Source organism: Monodelphis domestica, chromosome 3 (assembly GCF_027887165.1).
Source record: "Monodelphis domestica isolate mMonDom1 chromosome 3, mMonDom1.pri, whole genome shotgun sequence".
Classification (NCBI taxonomy): Eukaryota; Metazoa; Chordata; class Mammalia; order Didelphimorphia; family Didelphidae; genus Monodelphis; species Monodelphis domestica.
In genome coordinates this window covers 272500030-272523605 of record NC_077229.1, presented here as the reverse complement: position 1 = coordinate 272523605, position 23576 = coordinate 272500030, and the positions used below count along the sequence as shown (strand labels likewise).

Sequence of the window (23576 nt, the reverse complement as noted above, 5' to 3'; positions counted from 1 at the left end):
AGAGAGAGAGAGAAAAGAGAGAGAAGGAAATAGGGCTTAAATACCCCTTCTGTTTAGGCTGGGCCAAAAGGCCCAAGCCCTTAGATAGCTGGGGCAAAGGAAAGAGATCAGTCCCTATTACTCACGTGACCAAAAATGGAGAACAGTCTCAGAGGCCCCCACTTTCAGCTTCCTTCAGAGCAAGCTTCTCAGAGCACACACCAACCACACCGACCAACTTCTCAACCACCAGCTCGAGTCTTCAGACCCCCCTATCCTTAAGGAAACCATCCAAGTTCCCTCCCCTCAGTCCTCACATCTACCAATCACCTGTCCATCAATTTCCCTGTGCCAATGGAGGCTCTAGCTTAACCCAGGACCGCCCAGAGGTCTCTGGCTTTTGCACATGTCTGTTGAAGGTCATATTTTCAAATAATTAAATCTTTGATCCTTTGCTACAGCCCTTTCTAAATCCTGTTAACCTGAGTAGGGTAGAGATTGGAATAATTAAATTTTGATCTAGGCTGCAGCCCTTACTCAATCCTGTTAGGACTGAATAGGGTGGAGATTGATTCCAAGTATCTCCATTGTATCAATTCTAAAATCAATCATGACTCAAAGAAATTCCTGTTCTATGCTTAAGCATAGGTCAAAGTCCTTTCCATTGTTCAGCAAAGGGTTTCTGTCCTAAAGTAATCTTAAGAAGGGAAGGAGAAGGAACCTCCCATGCCAATGGGGTTCACATTCCAATAGTCAAGACCCACTATCAATAGGAAATTTTTCAAGTATGAAATTTCCCAATGGTGAAATTTCCAACATTTATAAGTCTAAGAAATTTTGAGGTTTACACTGTCTTCATTTCATTCTTCTTGAATAGTTTCTTCTTCTCATATCTTTTTGACTGCAGCCGTGTTGTCTGATGTAATTTCTTCTGCTGCTGTTGCTTTTTTCACATGCATTGTGTATTATATTTTATATGCATTATATTCATAGCAGCGCTCTTTGTGGTGGCAAAAAATTAGAAAATGAGGGAATGCCTTTTGATTGGGGAATGGCTGAACAAATTGTGAAAAAGATTGGCTCACTGAGTGTTCCTTTATCTACAATACATGGACTATACCTGAGTAGATTTGTAATTTCTTCTGGGTGATGTGGGTACTTCCATTGCCATTTTCTTCTTCTTAGGAAGGTAATTTAGCAGATTATTTTCTAGAGAAGACCACATTTTTACATCTAGTAGTTTTAGAAGTTGACATGTCGTATTCAACAGGCAGTAGGTAGAAAAGATAGAAAGTTGGCCTTGAAGCCAGGAAGAGCTGGGTTCAGTTCCACCTTTGATAAAATGCCATTTACACTTTCAGTGCTCTAGGAAGCTCTTAAGGCAAGAGGTTTTTGAACTTACTTTTAAAATATTTTGACAGTTAGTTTTCTTCTTAATCCTTTGTATTTTGTTTATTTTAAAATATTATTCTGAGAACATATCTATAGGCTTCATCAGACTGCCAAAATTATCTTTGACATGAAAAGGTCAGGAACTCCCATTCTAAGGCCAAAAGTTGCAGAGAAGTTGCTGACTAATAATAATGAGAGCATTTCTATAGGATCCTCTTTGTGTCATGCACTATGTAAAGTGTTTTACAGATATCTCTTTTGATCTTTAAAGCAATCTTGTAAGTACTGTTGTGAAGGTTAAGTGACTTGATCAAGGTCAAATAGCTAGTACATGTCTGAGGCTGGATTTGAACTCAGAACTTGCTTAACTCCACTTCTTTATGCACCATGGCACTTATCTGTCTAGGTACAATGTTAGAAGGACTTCCCAATACTCCCAATCATCCCAGTTTTATATTATTTACTGAATTGAATAGAGTATTTCTTTGTACACATGTGATATCTTCTAAGTTTATAAAAGATTTGGAATGAATCTTAGAGGTCATCTAATTCATTGATATCAAACTCAAATAGAACCAATCTCTGCAGGTGCACATTGTCTTAGAAAATCACAAATTAGTATCTCTGCTCTACTGTGTTTTTTATTTTGTTAAATATTTCCTGGTTACTTTTTTAATCTGGTTATGGCCCCACTGGAAAGGTTTTGAGTTTGATACCTTTGATCTAATTTTATCCTCTCATGTTATAGATTAGAAAACTGAGGCTCAGAGAAATTTTATTCTGACTGATTGAATGCCTAAATCATTTATTAAGCACTTACTATGTGCAAAGAACTGTGCTATGCACTGAGGATACAATTAGAGAAGATAATCTCTGCTCTCAAGGAACTCATTCTAATGGGAAAGAGAACATTTATGGGACTAAGAAGATGGAAAAATCTCATGGTCTTTATTTAGGGTGCAGGAATATATAGCAAAGTTTAATTCTACTTCTTTAAGAGATTTACCAGTGGGGACAGCTAGATAGCTCAGCCTTGGAATTTATAATTGGTATCAATTCTAAGACAGAAGGTAAGGGTTTAAGAAAAAAGGAAGAGATTTACTAAAGTTATAGGGTGGTAAGAAGTAGAGCCAAGATTTGTACCCAGATCATTTAACTCTAAACCTAGCACTCTGACATTACATTATTACATCATTCTGACTTGACTTTTTATATTTTTAACTATTTCTTTTTATTTGGCAGGTTGAAGAAATTAGAGAGATGGTAGACAATGACTTGGGGTTCCAGCAGGCTCCACTCATGTGCTCTTCTAGAATTAAGACCCTCCTCTTTATTTCTAATGACAAAAAAGTTGTTGGCTGCTTAATTGCAGAACATATTCAGTGGGTGAGTAATTTGCTAAAAACTGATCATGTATAATTTAGAATGTTCATTAATTTATTAATTAAGTTCATTAACTGATTTACAGATTGTTTTAAACAGGGTAGTTTAGATTAACCTACCATATTTCAAGAAAGTGTTTAGGCATTTTGGTTGAAGTTATAGCCTTTTTTTTTAACCATTTCCTTTTTTAGTATCAATTCTATGGCAAGAGCTAGACAATCTGGATTAAGTAACTAACTTGCATAGGGCTCCAAAGCTAGGAAGTGTCTGAGGTCACATTTGAACCCAGGTCCTCCTGACTCCAGGCATGGTGTGATCCACTATGCTACCTAACTCCCGGTACAGTTATATCCTACACAATATATTACTGCTTTTTAAATGGTTAAACTATCTTTTTGGTAAAATTACATGAACATACTTAAGCATTTACATCTTTAATTAGGATTATCAGTGACAAAAAAAAGTGACATTACTCTTGTACATCATTATTCTTAATAACTAAATAGCCTTAATGAAACAAAGAGAAACATTGCTCTGTCATGGATATGACTTGTTACAAGCAAGAACGCTAGACAAAGACAGATGTGGGAACTAATATTTGACACAAAACAATGTAATGACTCAAACTAACACAAATTAGCGTGAGAATAAGCAGCAAAGTACTACGAGACTTTACATCACTTAGGAAACTGGTGCAGAATTAGTACATATTTTCAAATGTTTATTTAAGCACTATTCAATTTCTTTAAAGTGTTTTTTGTTTGTTTGTTTGTTTGAGTTTTCTTCCACAAAAGGATTAATATGGGAAAATGTTTTACATGATTACACAGCTGTATGTTTTACATGATTGTAAAATCTGTATGAAATTCTTACCATCTCAATGTGAAGGGTGGAGAGAGAGAATTCAAGATTCAAGATTCTTTGGGAAATGTTGGAAACTTTTAAAAATTAAAGAAAAGGCTATGATGTTGATTTCATTGCTCAATCCTTATTTTTTCTTTCCTTTAACACTTTTGTAATGTGAAACAGTGTGTATGTTTATATAATACTTTGAAAAAGCTTAATAAGAAAAATAAATTCTATGCTTTAGTACTTTAGTTACTTTTTTTAATGAACTCTGCCTCATCTCATCATTAGTTTTCACATTTTGAACTGGACTGGAATGATTTCACAAAATCGTGAAGGAAGATTTTTTTTTTTAAAGGAACAACTTCTAGATTGTTAGGAACTTATTTTATTCTAAATTCATCAATTCTGTAGTTTTGGGAAATTGAATGGGTGATGTTCTGTTGAGCTCTGGAACAAGGAAGATAGTAATTATTTGCAGTGCTTATATCCACTGGCTTCAAGTATGTTAGAAAACTGGAGATTGCTTAGTGGAATTTAGCAAGATCAAAATGAGGAGATTGACTAAAACACTGTTATAATATGTTTTAAATTTAATTATAGGGCTATAGAGTAATAGAAGACAAAGTCCCAGATGTCAATTCAGAAAATGATAAAGTCATATTTGAACGGCAAAAAGCCTGGTGCTGCTCAACATCTCCTGAACCTGCTGTCTGTGGAATTAGTCGTATTTGGGTGTTCAGCATGATGCGACGAAGAAAAATAGCTTCTCGAATGATTGAATGTCTAAGGTAAATAATTTGGAAATATGAATCTGAAGAATATTCTTTCTGGTTTACTTCTTTTTATCTACTGTTTCTTTTCAATGCAAATCTGTTTCATAACATGAAAATAGTTGCTATGAATCAAAGCATTGAGGGCACAAATACAACCTACCAGAACCCAAACAAGCATTCCTCTAAATAGAGTTTAAAAGGGAGTTCCCATTCACATGCTCAGAAACTCAAGACTTCTCTATCAGGAAATTTCTGATTACTTTCTAAGAACAGACTTTCTGCTTTGTTACAAAGTTAGAATACTATAGTTCTATCTCTTATAGTCTTGCAAAGTGAAGCAACTCCGACTGAACCAAAAAAAAGAGTATTTTTTGAAAAGGTTTCAGCACTGAGACATTTGTAACATATTGGCTGTTCTGAATGAGGCCAGCTTTAGACTATTCCTGCCAGGCTCTACTTGAATTATTGAATGATCTAGTGATCTAAAAGATTTTTTAAAAATATTTTCAGAAATACTATAAAATCTTGTGAACTTAAAGTGGCATAATTATAACCCCCCAGTTCTCTCATTCCAAGAATTTGGTTTACCTTGTTGTTTTTGTACATTTGCCTCTTAATTTTAATATTTTGAAATACTAAACCTTTCAGAGTATTATAATCTTCAGATTATGCAGAAACAAAAAAACATTTGAAAGCTATTCAAGAGATCATATTTGTTAGTCTTTGGAATCAAGGGAAGCAAACTAAGCTAATATAATCTAAACTTCAAAGTACTTTACAAACTTTAAAGCAGTGGTTCTCAACCTTTCTAATGCCATGACCCTGCAATACAGTTCCTCATGTTGCAGTGACCCCAAACCAAAAAATCATTTTGGTGGCTACTTCAAAACTGTCATTTTGCTACAGTTATGATTCGGAATGTAAATACCTGATATGAATTTTGTATTCTCATTGCTACAAATTGAGAGGTTGAGAACGGCTGCCTTAAAGTATGGCATAAATGCTAGATGATATTATTGTGGGAAAGTTCTAGTTCATCAGTACACATGCCATTTATAATATGGCAATTTATGTTCCAAAATTAGTAATTGGGTTCTTAGGACAACTGTAATACTGTAACATTTTAAAACTTAACCTAGATTATATAGTCATTAAATTAGTACTGCTGAAGTAGGGTGGGGGGGGGCGGAGCTCAATGGTGCTCCTTTTAGTGTTCATATTAGAAACATGGAAACTGTTAATATCATCTAGTAGAAGCCTGATCCCTTGGCTACCAGTTCTTTACTCTTTCCCCTGTACCGTACTGTCTATTTGCATGTACTTAAGTCCAACCAATGAATGCAGATTTGGTCTTAGGTTGTACAGATCAACTCTTTTCGTGGTTTATCTTGGCTGCTCTTCCTCTCTATACTTTGGAGCTTTATCCATTTATATCTCTTTCTGCAGGTGGCAGTGATAGAGGAAAGAGAACTCATAATGAAATTGTTAACAAAAATGATCACAGACTTAAATTAGAGATGGAAGGGACCTCGGAAATCTTGGCCTAATTGCCTCATTTTACAGATGAGACAATAGGCCTAGGGAATCTAAGATTTGAACCCAATTCCTCTCATTCCAAATGTGATTACTCTTTCTTGAGAATTAGTATGGATTTCATTTATGCCATCCCTGATGTTCATAATGCCAGGTACTATTTGTCCTATTAATATTCATTCTAGTTAATCAAGATCCAAGTCCCTTCTAGTTCTTTGCTATCTTGTAATTGGGGATTTGTATGGCACGATGTCAGGTTTGAGGGATTTAAGTAATTCTGCCATTCATTCTAGTGAATTCAGGCCTGGTAGTAATGAAGACATTGCATTTTATTAAAATTGGATAGTATGCAGGTGTAACCAGGAGAGCTTGAAACAGTTATGTGCTCTCAAGCTTCCTTTCTCTTTTCCTTCTTCCCATGGTCACTTTCCTCAGCTAATCCATTTCTCCTCTTGTTTCTCTGTTATGAGCTAGTGGCTCCATTTACCCAAGTCCACTTAACATTCTATGGGACTGGGCACACAATGGGAAATTGTTGCTAATTGGAAGTAATACAATTCCGCAAACTTGAATAGTATGTGTGACAAATAAGCATTGAGAGCAGTTATTTTGGAATTGTGTTGTTACTCCGGGAGTCTCCCACTTGATTTGTCTGCTATGATTTTACGAGGTTATATTTTTAACAGAACTTTTCCTTTTTCTGCTGCCCTGTGTTTAACACCTTTCTTTTTCTTTTGTTCAACTAGGAGCAACTTTATATATGGCTCATATTTGAGCAAAGAAGAAATTGCTTTTTCAGATCCTACCCCTGATGGGAAACTCTTTGCAACCCAGTACTGTGGCACTGGCCAGTTTCTGGTATATAATTTTATTAATGGACAAAATAATAATTCTTAATGGAATCTTGCTTTTGTTGTTCTGATCACATCTGCTGGATATCATGGATTGGTTGCTGACTTTAACCAGGAACTAGGGCCATTTTTCTTACAGTGAACTCAGGACTGGTAACAACCAAAAGGTTGTTCCATTTTAATAAAATTGGAAACAATGCAGTAATAGCTTAATTTTTTTGTTTTTTTTTAAAAAGAAGATATTTTGTTATCTTTTACAGAAGTTTATGATTGTATTTTATCTAGAGTTATTTAGTCATGTTTACATGCAGCAGATAATTGTTCATAGTGGACTGTAAACTAATGCAAGGACTATGGTCTCAGTGATGAGTATATGTTGAAGTTCCTAATACAGTAATATATCAGTGCTGCTTGGTACTGTACCTTTTTTTATACTGAACTGCTGATACTAATTTTGCTTTTTAAGCAGGAGTCTAAAGATTGTATTTTAATGGAACTTAAGTGCTTCTGGGGACATTATTAAAGGAGGGACAACACTGTTTTTTAGGAAACAGTGGCCAAGTGAAAAGCTCCCTGATGTTTGTATGCAATTACAACTTGGCCTCATTTGCACGTGCATTGAGGAAATAGGAATGATGTGAGATGCTAGTCCCCCCCCCAATCACACTGTTTTCTTGATAGGAAAGAATGAAGTAGGAGGTAGTCCGAAGAGTGTTGGGCTTTCCGTTCGGAAAGTTTCCTAGAATTTCATGGTGGGAATAAACTGTAGGAGCACACACAATTTCACATCTTGCTCCCACTTGTCATGAAATGTCCAACTGTGTATCCTTTAAGAAGATAATAGCCCAATTTATGTAGTTTTCCAAATTCCCAAAAAGGATTTTTATAATTTATCGCTGAGGTCAAAGCTTAATAAGAATGACCTTGGTATCTGCTTTATTTTCCCTCAAAAATTCTGCACTGAATATATGCCTTTATTACTGGACTTCACTTTTATACTTGTCTGTATAATGCCCTCCACTTTTAAAGGGTTTATATGTTGAAAAACTGCTGTGGCCTTTATTGATCTGTATATAATGTAGAATAAAAGAATAAATAACTTGATAGTTTTTTTTTCTAAACGATACTGGTGTCAGCATGATGTGTATATGTTTTCCTTGTTTTGATTTGAGTGAATTGAGTTCAGCTCCATGAAAATTTGGGGATTCAAAAGTCTTTACCATCATTTTATAAAGTCCAAGTCTTGGAATGTGAAGCAACCCCCAGCTCACATCTTTATACTTACTTGGCCCCGTTAGCTTGCTTTCTCTCCCCTTCAAACATGGAGAAATCTGGAATCCACTTGCCCATCTCTCACCATGCTTCACTTTTGTTCTTAATGTCTCTCCGTTGCTTACTGTCCCTCTACCTGAAATGTATCCTAATTGCCTTTAAAAAACAAACTAAAAACACCCTACCTTCTGTCTTAAAATTGCTACTAATTATAGATTCCAAGGCAGAAGAGTGGTAAGGGGTTAACTAACTTTCCCAGAGTCACACAGCTAAGAAGTATTTGAGGCCAGATTTTGAGCTCTAGGCCTGACTCTATCCCCTGAGTCACCTAGGCTTATATAAATTTCTCCAAACCATACCTCTGGTGAAAAGGAGAACAGATGCTTAGGATATTAGGGGTAGTCTCTTGTCTGTCTTTATAGTTATGTGGGCAAGGAGGGACCAAAAGGCCCACCAAAGGCAAGATCTGGACAGATCTGGAGCTCCTGTGGGGTGGCTAATTCCAGTCCGACAAAGCTTCATAGAGTTAGGCCCCTTGTTGAGCTCTAAGGCAAAAGCCACAGCCAGAAATGACAGATGACTGAGACTCAGCATGGAACCTAGGGGAAAAAAAACCAAAATCATAGGCTGCCAGTCATTGCCTGAACCCAGGTGAAATTACTTCTTAGCTGAAACATCCTGAAAGATTTGGTTTTTTTGGCCAGAGTTGAAAGATGTGTGCCTTCATCTTGGAAAGGTACAGAAATCCATTTCCATTGCGTCAAACCAGTGTTCGAGTTAGCCTCATATTCAGCCTCAGCAGCAGAATGAAAGACACTCATTTTCCTTATTACAAAAGGTAGACTTGGAATTTGTCCAGTATTTTCTATAAGTTCTGGATTTGCCAATGACATCTATGTAGTTACTCAACCATGCAAATGGACATGGATAAATAATGAGGATTAGCTGAGAACTAGTGGGTTACTCAACTGGAATCCTCACTTCTCAGAGTGGATGGGATTTTAGCTCTTCATTATGTTGAGCCAGATATACCAATCCTACAAAAACCCTTTTGTTCTACAAATTGAGCATAAGCACTGAATTCCCTGGCTTCCCCTTAATGTATTTATTTTTGGGGGGCAGAAATTAAAAATGGAGATTTTCCCCCCCAGATTAACTAACTGGTGGCCTTAGAATTTAAAGAAAATGCAAAATCTCATTAAAGGGAAATTTAATACATTCACCAAATTAAATGAAAGTACATCATAAACATACTGTAGACACAACTTAAGACAATTTAAAATCTTAAAACAATAAAATGTGAGGTAGACTGACTAGTGAAATTCACCAAGTTTTGGTTAAGAAAGTTTTACAGTAATAAAGTAACACAGGTTGCCCCCCTTTCCAAAAAACAAACAAACAAAATCAGAAAGCAATTACATAAATTACAGAAAAAAATTGAATACAATGATTCTCATTCTGATTTTTTTTTACATTCAGTATTAACCTGTGAACTGTCAAACATGCCTAGATTTAACATGTCTACAGGTAAAGTATTATTTGCTGGCCTATTTATTAATACATTCATACCACATCAATGTTCTCAGTGATGGCAAGGCTTACCGCTAAACAACAAACAACCCAAACCATAGCTAATAAGATCGTGGTGTCCTGTGTTTGTGCAGTTTTCTCCTTATGTATTAGTATCTAACACTTTAAACAGTTCTAATGAAGATAGGGCATTTAATATTTTCTGAAAAGACTCAGAAGCTTCACAAAAACTTTTTTGGAAAGGGGACGCAGGCCAAGATGGGTTTCTAATGGTGTTCTCCACTGAGGTGGTTTCATTTGGTTTTATTCCGGCACCTCTACCAAAGATTATATTACAGTCATCATGAATACAAACTCCAGCAAGTACAGTAATAACTCCAGAAAATGTCTTCAGATTGTGGAGCCAGAAGAAACCAGAAGAGGTCCTTCCCCAAGTAAGATTGTTTCTCATGATTTCTTACTTTACCCTAAAGTAAAAATAAGGTTAACATTCGAAACGCGGTATTGCACAACAACAGCTTAAATTGATTTGGTCAGCATCAAGCCCTGCCAGCAAAACTGGAACTTGTGAAATACATTCATATCTAAACGTCAACTCTTCAGAACGTACCTTTATATCCAAAATTCTACCACACACAAATTAAGGTGTATCTTTAAAGCATATATATAAGGCAGGTCCTCTTTGAAGGACAATTAAAAACAAATGTTTAAAAAGAATTGTTCATTTGAAATGTGCTACATTTGCAGCATTGAAGTTAACTCTATTAAAACCAAAGATCTGCAAATCATTTTCCTCATGCTTCTGTTGAATACATTTTGTTTTGTGACTAGCTGTAAACATCTCTTTCTCATCAAGATAATAAAGCTGCTTGATTAACACTTTGTTCTACGTAAATGCAGTTGTAGCAGGCCCTTCTCGGTAGTTTCAAGTCAAGGGGAGATAGCCATTTTTCACTTTTATCATGTGATAATAACTAGGATTCGATCAAGGGAAGGAGCGCCACTTTCACTTTTACCATCTTACAAAACAGCATGGAAACAGGCGTGGGGCAGAGAGAGGAGCAACTGAGTTTTCAGAGAGATTCGATCCAAAGTGATTCTGTAAAATGAGAATTCTTTATTTTCCACAGCACCTTAGGTTAAGATCCATTCACCAACTAACTCCCAAGCCTTTGTTCATTCTAGAACTCGGAAATGGATAACTGGATGACTCTCAGGAATTAGGAGAGACTTGTGGAAATCTTTACGTAGACACAAACATATCCCACCATTAACTGAACAAAATGGATCTTTCCCAATAAAACTCTTTCCCACCTCAAGAACAGACCTATTGGGAGTGGGGCTTTCTATGGGCTAAAGAAAAGTAGCAGCAGCACCCCTGGCCATTCTGCTGCCCTGTGTCCTGTCTGAAACCACCCTCCCTCTTAAGCAGTTCTGCTTTGGTATTAGTAGTTGGGGGTGCAGTGGGGGAGTAGTGACCATTTAGTGTAAAGCTGATTTTACATTCAATCGAATCTGTCTTGAAAGAAGTCTTGCTGTGTATGAGAATATGACAAGAAAAAATTGCACTGGCTCCGCTATGTACAAAACTAAAACATGACATTTCATAAGAAATCAAAGTCAAGTAAAATGGGTTTCGCTGGTGCCCAACTATACAGAAACTCAAACCATACAGGACAAGGGGGGAGGGGGGAAGGAAGAGGACAGACGGGGAAGCAGAAGTTTTAAATGACCCGAGTTCCTCTTTGCACAGGAAGTAGTATCACTGGCAAGAAGCCAGACAACTTCGTAGAGATTCATGTTAATGCAACATGCAAAGGATTCTGAAATCTTAATACTAATGGGGCAAGCAAAGGAACAAGACTCGGGGATGCTGCACACATGTGCCTGCTCTGCATTTACTGCCTTGTTTGTTCAGGTTTAAGTAGTAAACTTTTAACTCCTGTGGAAATTTTGCCAAAAGTTTCAATACATATAAAATTACAAATCTTACTAACACTGCACAGAGAAAGAACAAATGCTACTTTTTTTTAAATACAAGTATCTTCTACATTCTGTCATTTCAAACCCCTGAGTAATACTGTACCAAAGTACAGTTTTGAAGAAAAACTGGAGGATTTGGGCCTCGGACGTTAATCTTCACTGTGTCACACCCCTGGTGTGAGTCTCATGTAACACATTCAGGCTAGCTGATGCCAAAAATCAGTTTTTTTTTTCTCCTAACACAGATCATTAAAAAAAAAAACCCAAACAAAACAGACAAAAAACCCCACGACACCCCCACCCCGAAATCAAATGAAAACAAAACAAAATAAGACATAGAGAGCTACAAGCTCGTCATTCTCCAGAGTGTCCTCTCTTCAGTCACAGTTGGCAGGCCATTTTCTAAGAAGTTTGCATAACCATCTAGGGTGGTGTCACCCTAAATTCCCAGGTTCTCATAGTAGAGCTGAAGTGGCATCAGTGCCCTCAGGGGATTCGGGTGGGTCTGGGGGGGGGGCCTTTGGAGGGCATCCTAGAGTCACAACAGTTGCACTTTGCTCCAGAATGATTGTACTTAGAAGAAAACAATCCCACTTGATCATCTCGTTCCCTCTCCCTCCTCCACCACCTTAATTTGGTCTCTTCTGCTCAGACGTGGCGGCCAGTGAGAAAGTAGAGAGGCTTGTCCTCGCTGCTGTTGGCGGTTTGAAACTCATCCCTAAGGCGGAACTGCCATTCATCTTCTAGTTCTAGGCGGACAATCGTTTGCCGTAAGGAACTTCGGTCTTGGCAGATGACACACAGAGTAGCACCTTCAAAGAGAGGAAAAAAACTCATTAGGTCCAAGATCAGCGGGCTTCCCTTAAAGCATCTCACCACGCTTCCTACCCTGAACAAAATTACATGCCTCTGGGGGGGCAGCTAGGTGGCTCTAGGGAGAGAGACTGAGGTCCTGGGTTCAAATCTGACCTGATACTTCATAGCTGTGTGACTGGGCAAGTCATTTAACCCCCATTGCCTGGCCCTCACTGCTCTTCTTCCATGAACCAATGCACAGCACTGATTCTAAGAAGGAAGGGAATTGGATTTTACATGCTTGTGGCTATCTGTATTCTAATGTACTGACAAAATTATTTGGGCTGCTTAACCAACATGTATGCCCTGAAGGAAATTCAGTAACATTTGATGTGATCCTATAGTGCGTATTTACATCTTTATTTCCTGCTCCCTTGAAGCTATTTGGGGATCATATCCTACATGATAAGGAAGCAAAAGAAGGGCAGCAAAATGTAACATGCAACAGTTTCTGTGCTGATGTTGAGTTGTTTCAGTTGTGTCTGACTGTGTGACTCCATTTGGGGTTTTCTTGGCAAAGATACTCTAGAGTAGTGATGGCAAGCCTATGGCACAAGTGCCAAAGATGGCCCACAGAGCACTCTATGGGCACATACACCATCCTCCCTCAACCTCCAGAGTTCCTTACTAGAAAGGATGAGGGACTCTGGCAGAGCTGCTCCCCTCCCTCTCTCTGCCCAGCAGCCAGTGGGAGTACACAGGGGGGAAGGTGGGTGGCTCACAAGCAGAGCGATAGGGGTGAGGAGCACTTGGACCACTCCCCTCTCCTCTCTATACTCCGAGGACATTCCTCACCCCCCTACCCTGGCCCAGCAGCCCAATGGGAGAGCTTCCTCCCCTGTGTGGGGTAGGGGTAGTGGTGGGATATACCCAGTATGTGGTAGGAGGACCAGCCTGGCACATGTTCTCTGGGTTGGGGAGTGGGCATGGCACTCTGTCTCTCAAAGGTTCACCATCACTGCTCTAGGGTTTGCCATTTCCTTTTCCAACTCATTTGACAGATGAGGAAATGGAGGCAAACAGGGTTAAATGACTTGCCCAGAATCACACAGCTACTAAGTGTCTGAGGCCAGACTTGAACTCCGGTCTGAACTCTTCCTGACTCAGGACCCAGATCTATCCACTAACTGTACTGGTAAACAAATATTTATTGAATGAATCCCTGGCACTGAAGTGCTTCACTATATTATAATAACAGGATAGAGACTTACAAGTGGATTTCTGCCTGACCCTGAAGCAGTCTCAATTGTTTTAGATTTTCTTAGCAGAGAGGGGAATCTGGGGGGTCAATATGGCTTTTTTTTTTTTTAATAATTTCTTTTTCTTTTAAAAAACAAAACCAACAAACCTTACCTCCTGACTTAGAATTGATACAGGCGTCTGTTCTAAGCCAGAAGAATGGTCAGGGCTCGGCAGTTGGGGTTAAGTGACTTGCCTAGGCACACAGCTATAGGAAGTGCCTTGGGCCAAATTTGAACCCAGGCCTTCCCAACTCCAGGCCTGGCTTTCAATCCACTGAGCCCCCTAGCTTTCCACTTCTCCCTATTCATCAACCATCCCTCTATGAATAACTCCAAGTCAAGCTCACTGGGACACTGTTTGCAGATTCCCTTCCCTTCCCCTTTTTTGAAAATGGGAACATTCCCCCTTTGCAGACTTGCAGCACCTCTCTGATGGTCCATGATCTTCAAGGGTGCGTGGGGTCATGGCTAGTGGGTCCCCATATGCTAATCGGTCATTCCCTGTGCCCTCATCTGGCCCAACGGGTGAGAACCCTGGAAGGGCTCTGGGGGCTCTTTGTTAGGGGATGGGCAGGGCAGGGACCAGGGGAGGGGAGGACGTAGCCACAAAGTACTACCAGACACCTACCTTTGAGGAACTTAAATTTCTTAAGAAGGTCAGCACCTACAAAAGAGTCACAGAGGTACAAAAGGAGTCCACTGAAATATACCCCTTCACAGTTGACGTTGATGGAGTGCGGTCTGGAGCTCACATAGCAGATGGCCACCTGAAACATCAAGAAGAAAGAGGACTATTTTATTGTCAGAAAAGTAATGTTGCTTTTCAGTCAGGTCTGACTCTTTGTGACCCCCAGTGAGGGTTTTCTTGGCAAAGATGCTTACACTGTTTTTTCCTTCTCTGGTTCATTTTACAGATGAGGAAATTGAAGCAAGACAGGGTTAAGTGACTTGCCCAGGATCATACATCCAGTAAGTGTCTAAGGGCAGATTTACACTCAGGAAGGTAACACTTCCTGGCCCCAGACCACTGTGCCACCTAGCTTGCTCCCCAAAATAGCTGAGGTTTATTTATTGGGCTCATGATGAACAGGGCAGTATTTCCTGCACTAACTTAATTTCTAGGGTAGAGAAGATCAGATTGGTTCTTCCAAAAAAAAGTCTTGAATGGAAGAATCCACAGGGACTTTCAACCTTTTCAGCCTGGTGTAAAATAAAAGGTAACCCAAACTCCTAGTGCAGTTTTGAGTTATTAATTATTATTATTATTATTAAGCTTAAAACTCCACTAAGACTTTTGTTACACACTCTATCACTAGCATGAGGGAAACAGAAGCCTTAAGGAGGAAAAAAGCCCAAATCAATGTAAGCAATGTGAAAACATCATTTTCCTCTATGACTTCCTACTTGCCTCCTCAAAAAAAAAAATAATTTTTGAGAAACTAAAATTAAAAGCTTTGTCACAATCTGAAACCTATTAAATCAAATTTAAACAAAGCAGGGAAGCTTCATATGGCTAGAAAGAAATGGGAACTAGTATGTTAGGACTACTTTGCTCCCATGAGGATAGAATGTAAAACTACTCTAGAAAAGATGTTCAGGGGCAGCTGGGTGGCTCCGTGGATTGAGAGCCAGGCCTACAGACAGGAGGTTCTGGGCCCAAATCTGGCTTCAGACACTTCCCAGCTGTGTGACCCTGGGCAAGTCACTTGACCCCCATTGCCTAGCCCTTGCCACTCTTCTGCCTTGGAACCAACACAGTATTGATTCTAAAACAGAAGGTAAGGGTTGTTTTTTTTTTTTTTAAGATTATCTATACAAAGATATTTCAGATAAGTTTGCAAGAATTCTGGGAATGTTGATGTAGTATGTGGAAGCCCATGAGATGGTATGATACAGTGCACAGCTCTCAGCAGATGCTTCCAGAACTCACAGACTAGCTTGCATCTAACAGGTAAAATTAAACACAATGAACTAACATCTAGAGCCCGGAGTTTTGGTCCGAGTTCTGCCACCAATTAGCTTTAAGTGCAAGTTTGGCCAAGTTATCTGGTCTCTGTGGCTCTCATTATTATTATTATTATAATCTGTAAGATGAAGGTTTTGACTAGAAGCTCTCTAAGTTTCCATCTAGCTCTACCATGCTGTGATTCACATTCATAAGGTTCCCAAACCTCGAAACTGCCAAAAACATCAAAGCTAGCTGAGAAAACCATAGGGGAGTGACTCCACAGGGATCAGTCACTTCTTTAATACCTGAGGCATGCTGTTGCTTTTGCTTAGGCAAGAGAGTGAGAAAAGAGGGGGGAAAAAGGATGAGTGTAGGGCAGGGGTCCCCAAACTCTAGTTCACTGTCCCTCAGACTGTTGGAGGGCCAGATCACCACTATCTGATGCCTGTATACAGTACTGGAGGCGGTGCTGGGCCTGTGACACTGTATATGGCTGTCTGGGATAGCAGAGGCTGCAGCGCTGTCTGTAATGGGCCTGTCACACCTTGCACAGGCTCATCACTGCCACCCCTATTCTGGGCAGCAGTATACACAGTGCGGAATCCCCTCCCCCATCACCGCTCACCATGCTGATATCTTCCATTGTGCAGCCACATAATCCTTTGCACAGCGCCTCATTCTCATTCAGCTACTCTCAGAATAAGGTGCCAGGCAAAGGATTATGTCACCGGAAGTAGTACTGTACGTGAGTGATGTCATGCTTTGTGGTGCCGCCACATACAGTACTCCAGGAGCACAGGATGCAGTGGGGGCTGTAAAGGAGGGAGGGAGGGGGGAAAGGGAGGGAGGAAGGGAGAAAGGAAGAAGGAAGGAAGGAAGGGAGGGAGGGAGGGAGGAAGGAAGGATTTTTTACCTCTGGTCCAACGTTTAGGTAGCAATCAATGGCCAAGATGGGGCTCCTGAAATTGTGGATGGCTTTTGGAAAGAGTTTGTATGTGGCATGCTGAAGGAACTTCTCAAGGAGAAACTGGGCTGGGGCCGCCAGCAGAGTGTGTTCACTGTCTGGTGCACAGACATATTGAAGAGGCAAGATCGGTGCTATGCTTTCAGATAGCTGTAATCAGATGCAATGGGAATATTTACAGTACAGTGAATGTCTCTTCAATGCAATGAATGAAACAGGTGAAGAAACACTGGCCTTGTCCTGACCACCTGCCCAAATACAGACTGTAGCATAGTCTTCTTGTCCTGAACAACTGTGTGCTCTTGGGATTAATGAAGAACAGGGATTAATACAGCCTGAGGGGCAAGGTGAGAAAGGTAAAGGAAATGCACTTCTTTCCAAAAGTATGGCTTCTGGCAACAATCTACAAAGAGAATGTCACATAAGAATGTCCAACAAAGTCTATTAAGTAGAGACTGCATGTACATGGCATGCTCAAGGAATTTCTCGAGGAGAAACTGGGCTGGGGCCGCTAACAGAGTGTGTTCACTGTCCATGGACTTCTGTTCAATACTAACGGTAGTAAACAATAGAGTACTCTATTATTTCCAAGCTGGCCTCCTTATGACAGCACCGTAAGAGAGGAAGAGTAGACATTATTATCCCCATTTTACAGGAGAGGCAACTCGGGCTCAAAGAGGTGATTTTTCCATAATATCATAAGGGTGACAGCTAAGACCTGACACCAGGGCTTCCAATTCACAGAGCAGCCATCTTTTTGAAACACAAGCTGCCTTGTATCTCAATTTTGGCCAGTGGCCCCTTTTTTTAAAATCATCAGCCAAATACAACCAAGCTCCAGTAATCCTAAGCATCTCAAAGCTGAACAGGACCTTGGGAGATCCCTTGGTTTCACCTGTGTCTGAGCAGGAATTCCCTGCTTAACATTTCCGATAAATGGCCATCCAGTCCAGCCCCAACTCGAAAACCTCCAAGAATGGGGAATTCCCCACCTTGTGATTCATGAGCAACTCTAAGTATACATATACTAGCTTTTCCTCCTATTAGGCTGAAGTCTAATGGGACAACTTCTGCCCACTGTTTCTGGTTCTTGCTTCTGGGCTCACTCAAAACAAATCGAACCCCCCTTCTACATACTTGAAGACAAATATTGTTTCTTCTACGTCAATCTTCTCCCCTGTAAAATATTTCTAGTTCCTATAACCAGATTTGTCTCTGTCATGATTTAGAATTCTGTCAACTTAAAAAAAAATTCCTTCCTTCCTTCCTTCCTTCCTTCCTTCCTTCCTTCCTCCCTCCCTCTCTGGGCTCTGCTTCCAACTCTCTGGACTTCCTTCTCCACAATAACCCCCACAAGCCTTCTTACTCTGAAATATTTCTCTCTTCATTCCCTGCTTTTTTTGACTGTTGTCATACTGTTAGCTCAGTTTGTCACTCGTAAAAAGCCACAGGGCTTTTTCTCCACATGAATTTGTTTCTCTGTGTTTTCTTCATTTCATCCTGGTACAGTTGACACATTTTTAAAAACGTAATAATAAAATTATACATTTTTCTTATCTTACTGGATTCAATCTATTGTTGTTAGCCTTTTTAAAAAAAAGTACAATTCTATTATTCAGTCTGTTAACTATCTTTGAGGGCAGGGACTGCTTTTTGCCTTCTTTTTGTATCCCAAATGTATACCACAGTGCTTGGCACATAGTAAATTCTTAATAAATGTTTGCCAATTGATGAACAATTTTGTCTATACAGCTGATAAAAATGCTGAACAGTAGAAGGTGGCCAAGGACAGAGTCTTAGATATTCATTTCATTGATACTTCTTTCTTAGAAGTCATTGATTAATTACTGTGTTATTCCTTAAACTAGTTTTGAATCCACTTAACAATACTATGATTCCCCCAGCCTGAACCTCTCCATTTTATCCATCAGAGTTGTAAAATGGAGATTTGAACCCTAGACTTCAATCCCCAGAAGTCCTTGGTATTTCCCAAAATTCCCTATAATCTCACCTGAGTCATAATTAGTATTTAAACGGGCATTAAAGCCTACCTTGTCCTCTTCTATGCTCAGGCTCTCGCTGCTCAGTCATTTGTAAGATGTAGTCAGTAAGCTTTGAATGGGCTAATCAGTCCTAGGCATGTGGTTTTATTATTTTGTATTTTCTTTATTCCTTGATTTCTAATAATCCTTAATAAACCTTTTAAAATATAATACTTTTATTACTAGAGACTAAATTTATTTTTACAGAGTATCATGAGATGCTTTGCCAAGGGCCTTGGAGAATTTCAGATTGCCATGCCTGTGGAATTCTGTTAACTTACTAAGATCATCTCTTTGTCAACAAGATTGAAATGACATGTTTTTGTTGAATCCATGCTGATTTCACAGTGTTTATAATTTTCCTTTTAAACTGTTTCACAAATCATCATTTTAATAATTCATTTTAGAATTTTGCCACAAATCGGGGAACTCACATCCTTTGATTTTTTGAAAATAAAAACATCTGTTAATCCCCCTGCCATGTGGGGCCTCCCATTTACCATGAATTTTCAAAGATCATCAATAATGGTCTCTCAATCCTAATGTTTCTTCAATACCCCACAATGTAGTGCATTGAGATCCATTGATTTTAGATTACTGAAAGTAGAAGAGGGCTCCATGATTTGCCTTTGTTTTTAATTCCTTTTTAAACCATTTTTATTGTACATCTTGCTTAGTCTGAAGACTTCTCCTTTTCAGTAAATAGCATACAAGTCCAATGGTAGATGGATGTCTCTGCCTTCTGTCTCCTTCATATTTTATCACATTTCTATCCAGAAGGACAGGAATAGAATATTGCATTTAATCTTCTACCAAAGTCAGTCCAGCCTCATCATGATAATTTTCTAAAGCTCTAAGAGCTGAGATTAGCAACTGAGAAGAAAGAAGTATCAGAAGGGAGCAAATATTTGTTATCATTATTATGATAAATTTTGCCATAGACCAATACTAGTCTGTGTCCTGGAAACTAGAAATACCTCTCTCCATGTCTCTTTCATAGAGTAACAGGATTTTCACTTCTGTTACTTTCCTCCTCAGAAAACACCAACATTTAATATAAAAGATATGAAGGGGGAGCTGTTGTCTTTACTTTCAAGAAAATAATTCTGTCTTTGAAACTTGCAAAAACTTACACTGAGTTTTGGCTTAACGTTAAAGTCCTTTTGTCCTCCATCCTGGATGTGTTTTTTCATGAGACTGAAGTTGTTAAATCGGCAAATAAGCAGGCCACTGCTGTTGGTTCTCAAGTTAAAGTCAACGTCTTCACAGAAGTACCTATAATTTAATTATAGAAATGCAGATGTGGGCTTCGGTAACTTATTCTGTTTCTATCATCTCATCCAGCATTATTACAAAAAAGTAGGAAAGGACAAAAAGTAGAGGATGGCCTAAAATAAGACTGACCTCCTTATGGCCTAGATAAATCCACACAAATCATGAAATAGTGTGTCTGGCTTTTTTTTTTTAAACGCTTATCTTCCGTCTTAGAATCAAACACTAAGGATTGGTTTCATGTCAGAAGAGTCTAAGAGCTAGACAATTGGGATTAAGTGACTTATGCAAAGTCAGAGAGCTAGGAAGTGTCTGAGGCCAGATTTGAACCCAAGTGCTTCTGACTCTGGCATGCTATCCACTGAGCAACCCAGCTGTCCCCATTTCAATGGATTTTACTGGGCATCTGCTGGGTCTAAGGGAATTTTCTGCAGCTGGGGTAATAGAGAGCTCTGTCTGGCATGCCAATGGAAACTAATCAGGCAGCCCTCGAGTTCTCTTTCTATTTTTGTGCTCCAATTTCTACCAAAATCTAATTTATAAAGGACCTCCTTATAATCTGACAACCCTTTCCCCATGTTCATTTTAGGATAGAACCTTTTAGGACTAGGTGGCATCTCCAGCTGGAGCTTCTCTTTGTTTCAGCTCTTCTAATTCCCTTGTCCAAGGAGAGAAGAGAGATGGAGGGGAGAAGGAGAGAGAGAGATCCAGAGTGAGAGACAGGGCTTACATGAAGACTGAACATGCTTCTTTGGGCATGGCTGCTACTAAACAACCTTGTTTAGAAAGCTGTCATCCATTCAACAAGTGTAGACAGGCTTATCTTTTTATCTTTTATCTGTGATGCACAAAGACATTGCAGGCTAACAATATACAGTGAGTATCCCAGTATCCCAGATCCCAAATGACGAACCGAATCTGTCTGGGGTTCCTTACCTGTTGAGATCATATTGCACATTCTGTGTCAGGTCTATATTGAGCAGTATGAAGTCATGGACGTGGCACCGAGAGAAAGGGGACTTGAGGCTTTTAGAATTCAGCTTGCTGTTCCACTTCTGAATCCCTAGGATTGCATAATGCACGATCTTTGGGGTGGCTTCAATATGCTGCAGGACGCTCTTTAAAGACACATTCTTGCTGGTAACTCCTGGCTCCATGGACTGGCTGCTAGATTAAATGAAGAAAAGTGTGAGAAGCAGTTCACAGGGTCATCCAAAAATGCGTCAACCCATAATTTCCAAAAGCAAAACAGGCGGATGTTGCCTAACATAAACTGGGTTTCTCCCCAAAACATAACCTGAGATAAAAATTATATCACTTATATATATAAATAAATAATATATTAAATATATAAAAATTATAAATATCTACATCTATATAGAGATAAAATTATATAACTTATATAATTATAAATATATATAAATAAATATAAATTATAAATATAAAAATTATATAACTTCAGAAAAATAAAATAAAATAAAAGGATTACAAAGGAAACCAGTGGTCATGGAATACAATGATCAAAATATAAGAGACCCAAACAAGTTCATCGGTCCCCATTTAAGGACCTCAAAGGTCCCTTCCAATCATCTAGGTCTGTAGCAAAGTACAGATGGGGAATGGAAGGTCATTGATGAGACACATTCCCCTGCCCTGGTAACCTGAGGGGCCAACTATTATCAAAGTTGTGAAAAACAAAAACCAAAGTGCCCTCCCTCAAGAACTCTTTCTGTTCTGCCTTTCTTGGTGTTCCAGAAATAGCGAAAGGGCTCAATTAGTCTTAATGCATAGATGATGGTGGCAGCAGTCCCCAAAGTCAATGCAGTTTTAAGCTTTAATTGCTGATTTGTATTAAGTCTTTTGCATTCATTCTGTCTATATTTATACAGGACTAACCCCTGTCCCAAAGCCCAGACTTTCTTCTTATTGGTGGAGAAAAAAGCCCTCTCCTATGTCACTTGGGTGAAGTGGGGGCTTCAGTTCTCAGCCAGTCCCCTTAGATTCTGGGGTTTTCCAAGTGAGAATTCTCTTTGAGCAATTCAGCTTTGAGAGAGAAGATGGAAGAGGCCGACCCCACTTCAGTTTGCTGAAGAGAAAGACTGTGAGAAGACAGGAGCTGAGTGGGGAATCTCTCGGGTTTGCTACACTAGATACACCTTTGGGTGAGATCCAGGAGATACTCACTTGGCTGAGCTGAGTTATCTCACTTTCAAAGGAAAAAGCTCCTTCATTCTGTCTTGTTTTCAGTAAATATTCTCCTCTGTATGCCTTCTCTGATTTCTGTTTTACCATAATTTGGATAAATGGGTATCTTTGCTATTCATTCAGTATTGTTCACTGTGGAACTGGTGTTAAGTTGGGACAGATGTCACATGTCCTCTCCCTCTCTGTCCTGAAGAGTGTAAGCTTCTCTCCTCAAGAGGAGATAGGTTATTAAAGATATTAATTAAATTATTCATACATTTAATTTAAAATTATTAAATTTAAAATTAATTAATTAAATATTAAACATAGATTAAATATAACCTGAGGCCACCTCAGCAGCTGGCTTTGCTGGAACACATTCTACCCGAATTAATTTGCAGTTTAATGTCTGTTTTTAACAATGGACTTCTGTTAATACTTTCCCAAGTGTGAAAAGGAAGGAATTCTGATCAAAAGCAAGTCTTCTAATGTAATTAACGAAGGACAAAGCTTTCAGGGCTTTACAAACATTTCAAAGATATTAAACTGTTCAATATTTTCTAGGCTATCAAGCTCAGTTTTTAGTCTGGAATGAGATAAACGTTTTGTTTTGAACGTTTATTCTAAAAGACCCTTTTCAAGTATTCATTTATGTTACCATATTCCTTGGACACTCTGAATGACCGCCGGGTTCTACTACACTTAAGCCTTCGGGCATATTGCCTTTTAAACTTCTTGGATTCCAACAGAAAGATAAATTTTCAGATCTAAGAAAACAAATTCCTTAAGAATGTAAGCTTCTCTCCCTAAGAGAGGAGAGCTCATTCTCTGCATTTGTTTCTCTAGGGACTATTTCATTCCTTGCATTTCTAACTCTGACACCTAGCCCCTAGTAGGAGCTTAATAAATGTTCTCCGATCGCAGGATTTCCCCGTCTCCCTATAAATCACCATGCCTGTAGCCGGCACCGTACCTGGACTGTTCCTGAGCACTGTGAATGTTCCACAGGACACAGGAGTCATCCATGACCACTATGAAAGGCCAGACGCACTGGCGTTTGACGCCCAGCTCCTCCAGGCGGTTTCTCTCCAGTTCCAGGTTGTGGTAGGAGAGCTCTTTAATGAGGAACCTTGCAGCACCTGAAAGACAACACAAATACGGTTGCATAGAGCAACTCCAAAGGAGACCCTTGACCCCCGAACCTACTCCACTGATCCTGACTTGGAAACCAAGTGGGAACTCTGGGTCTCCTAACCAAGACCCCATGAGGACAAGGGTTATGATTTTCACCGCGTGTCAACAGCTCAAAATAGCCATGAAGACAAAGCTTGCAATAATCCAGGATCAACTGCAAGTGTTGATGACCTGATTGGATTCAATACTTGGATGAATATTTCCTCAGCTTGGATTTCATTCACTCATGCATTCATACACGGATCATACATAAGCTTGTAAGCCTCTACAATGTGCAATGAGACTTGGGGAAGCAGGGTCTTCTCTGAAAAAGGTCTGGTAATGTCAAGAG

The 23576-nt window shown here is 39.2% G+C and overlaps 2 protein-coding genes across 11 annotated transcripts in view; one reads left to right on the top strand and one right to left on the bottom strand.

Moving 5' to 3' along the window:
- The window catches only part of ESCO1 (establishment of sister chromatid cohesion N-acetyltransferase 1), a 76286-nt gene extending 68402 nt beyond the window's left edge, over positions 1-7884 (top strand). For 3 of the 4 annotated variants that reach the window (XM_007487633.3, XM_016431663.2, XM_001367418.4), the window contains 3 exons: positions 2614-2757; positions 4204-4391; positions 6656-7884. In XM_007487633.3, coding sequence (XP_007487695.2) covers positions 2614-2757; positions 4204-4391; positions 6656-6806 — 483 coding nt within the window. In that variant the 3' untranslated portion in view covers positions 6807-7884. Of the gene's footprint in view, positions 1-2613; positions 2758-4203; positions 4392-6655 lie in introns of those variants that run through there. The other variant, XR_008917684.1, reaches the window with a different exon arrangement.
- A 1341-nt stretch (positions 7885-9225) lies between these two features.
- The window catches only part of GREB1L (GREB1 like retinoic acid receptor coactivator), a 350508-nt gene continuing 336157 nt past the window's right edge, over positions 9226-23576 (bottom strand). For 6 of the 7 annotated variants that reach the window (XM_056823781.1, XM_016431665.2, XM_016431666.2 and 3 more), the window contains 6 exons: positions 23025-23190; positions 20804-21034; positions 19729-19870; positions 16503-16703; positions 14270-14408; positions 9226-12357 (listed from right to left, as the gene is read on the bottom strand). In XM_056823781.1, coding sequence (XP_056679759.1) covers positions 12194-12357; positions 14270-14408; positions 16503-16703; positions 19729-19870; positions 20804-21034; positions 23025-23190 — 1043 coding nt within the window. In that variant the 3' untranslated portion in view covers positions 9226-12193. The remainder of the gene's footprint in view (positions 12358-14269; positions 14409-16502; positions 16704-19728; positions 19871-20803; positions 21035-23024; positions 23191-23576) is intronic. The other variant, XM_007487636.3, reaches the window with a different exon arrangement.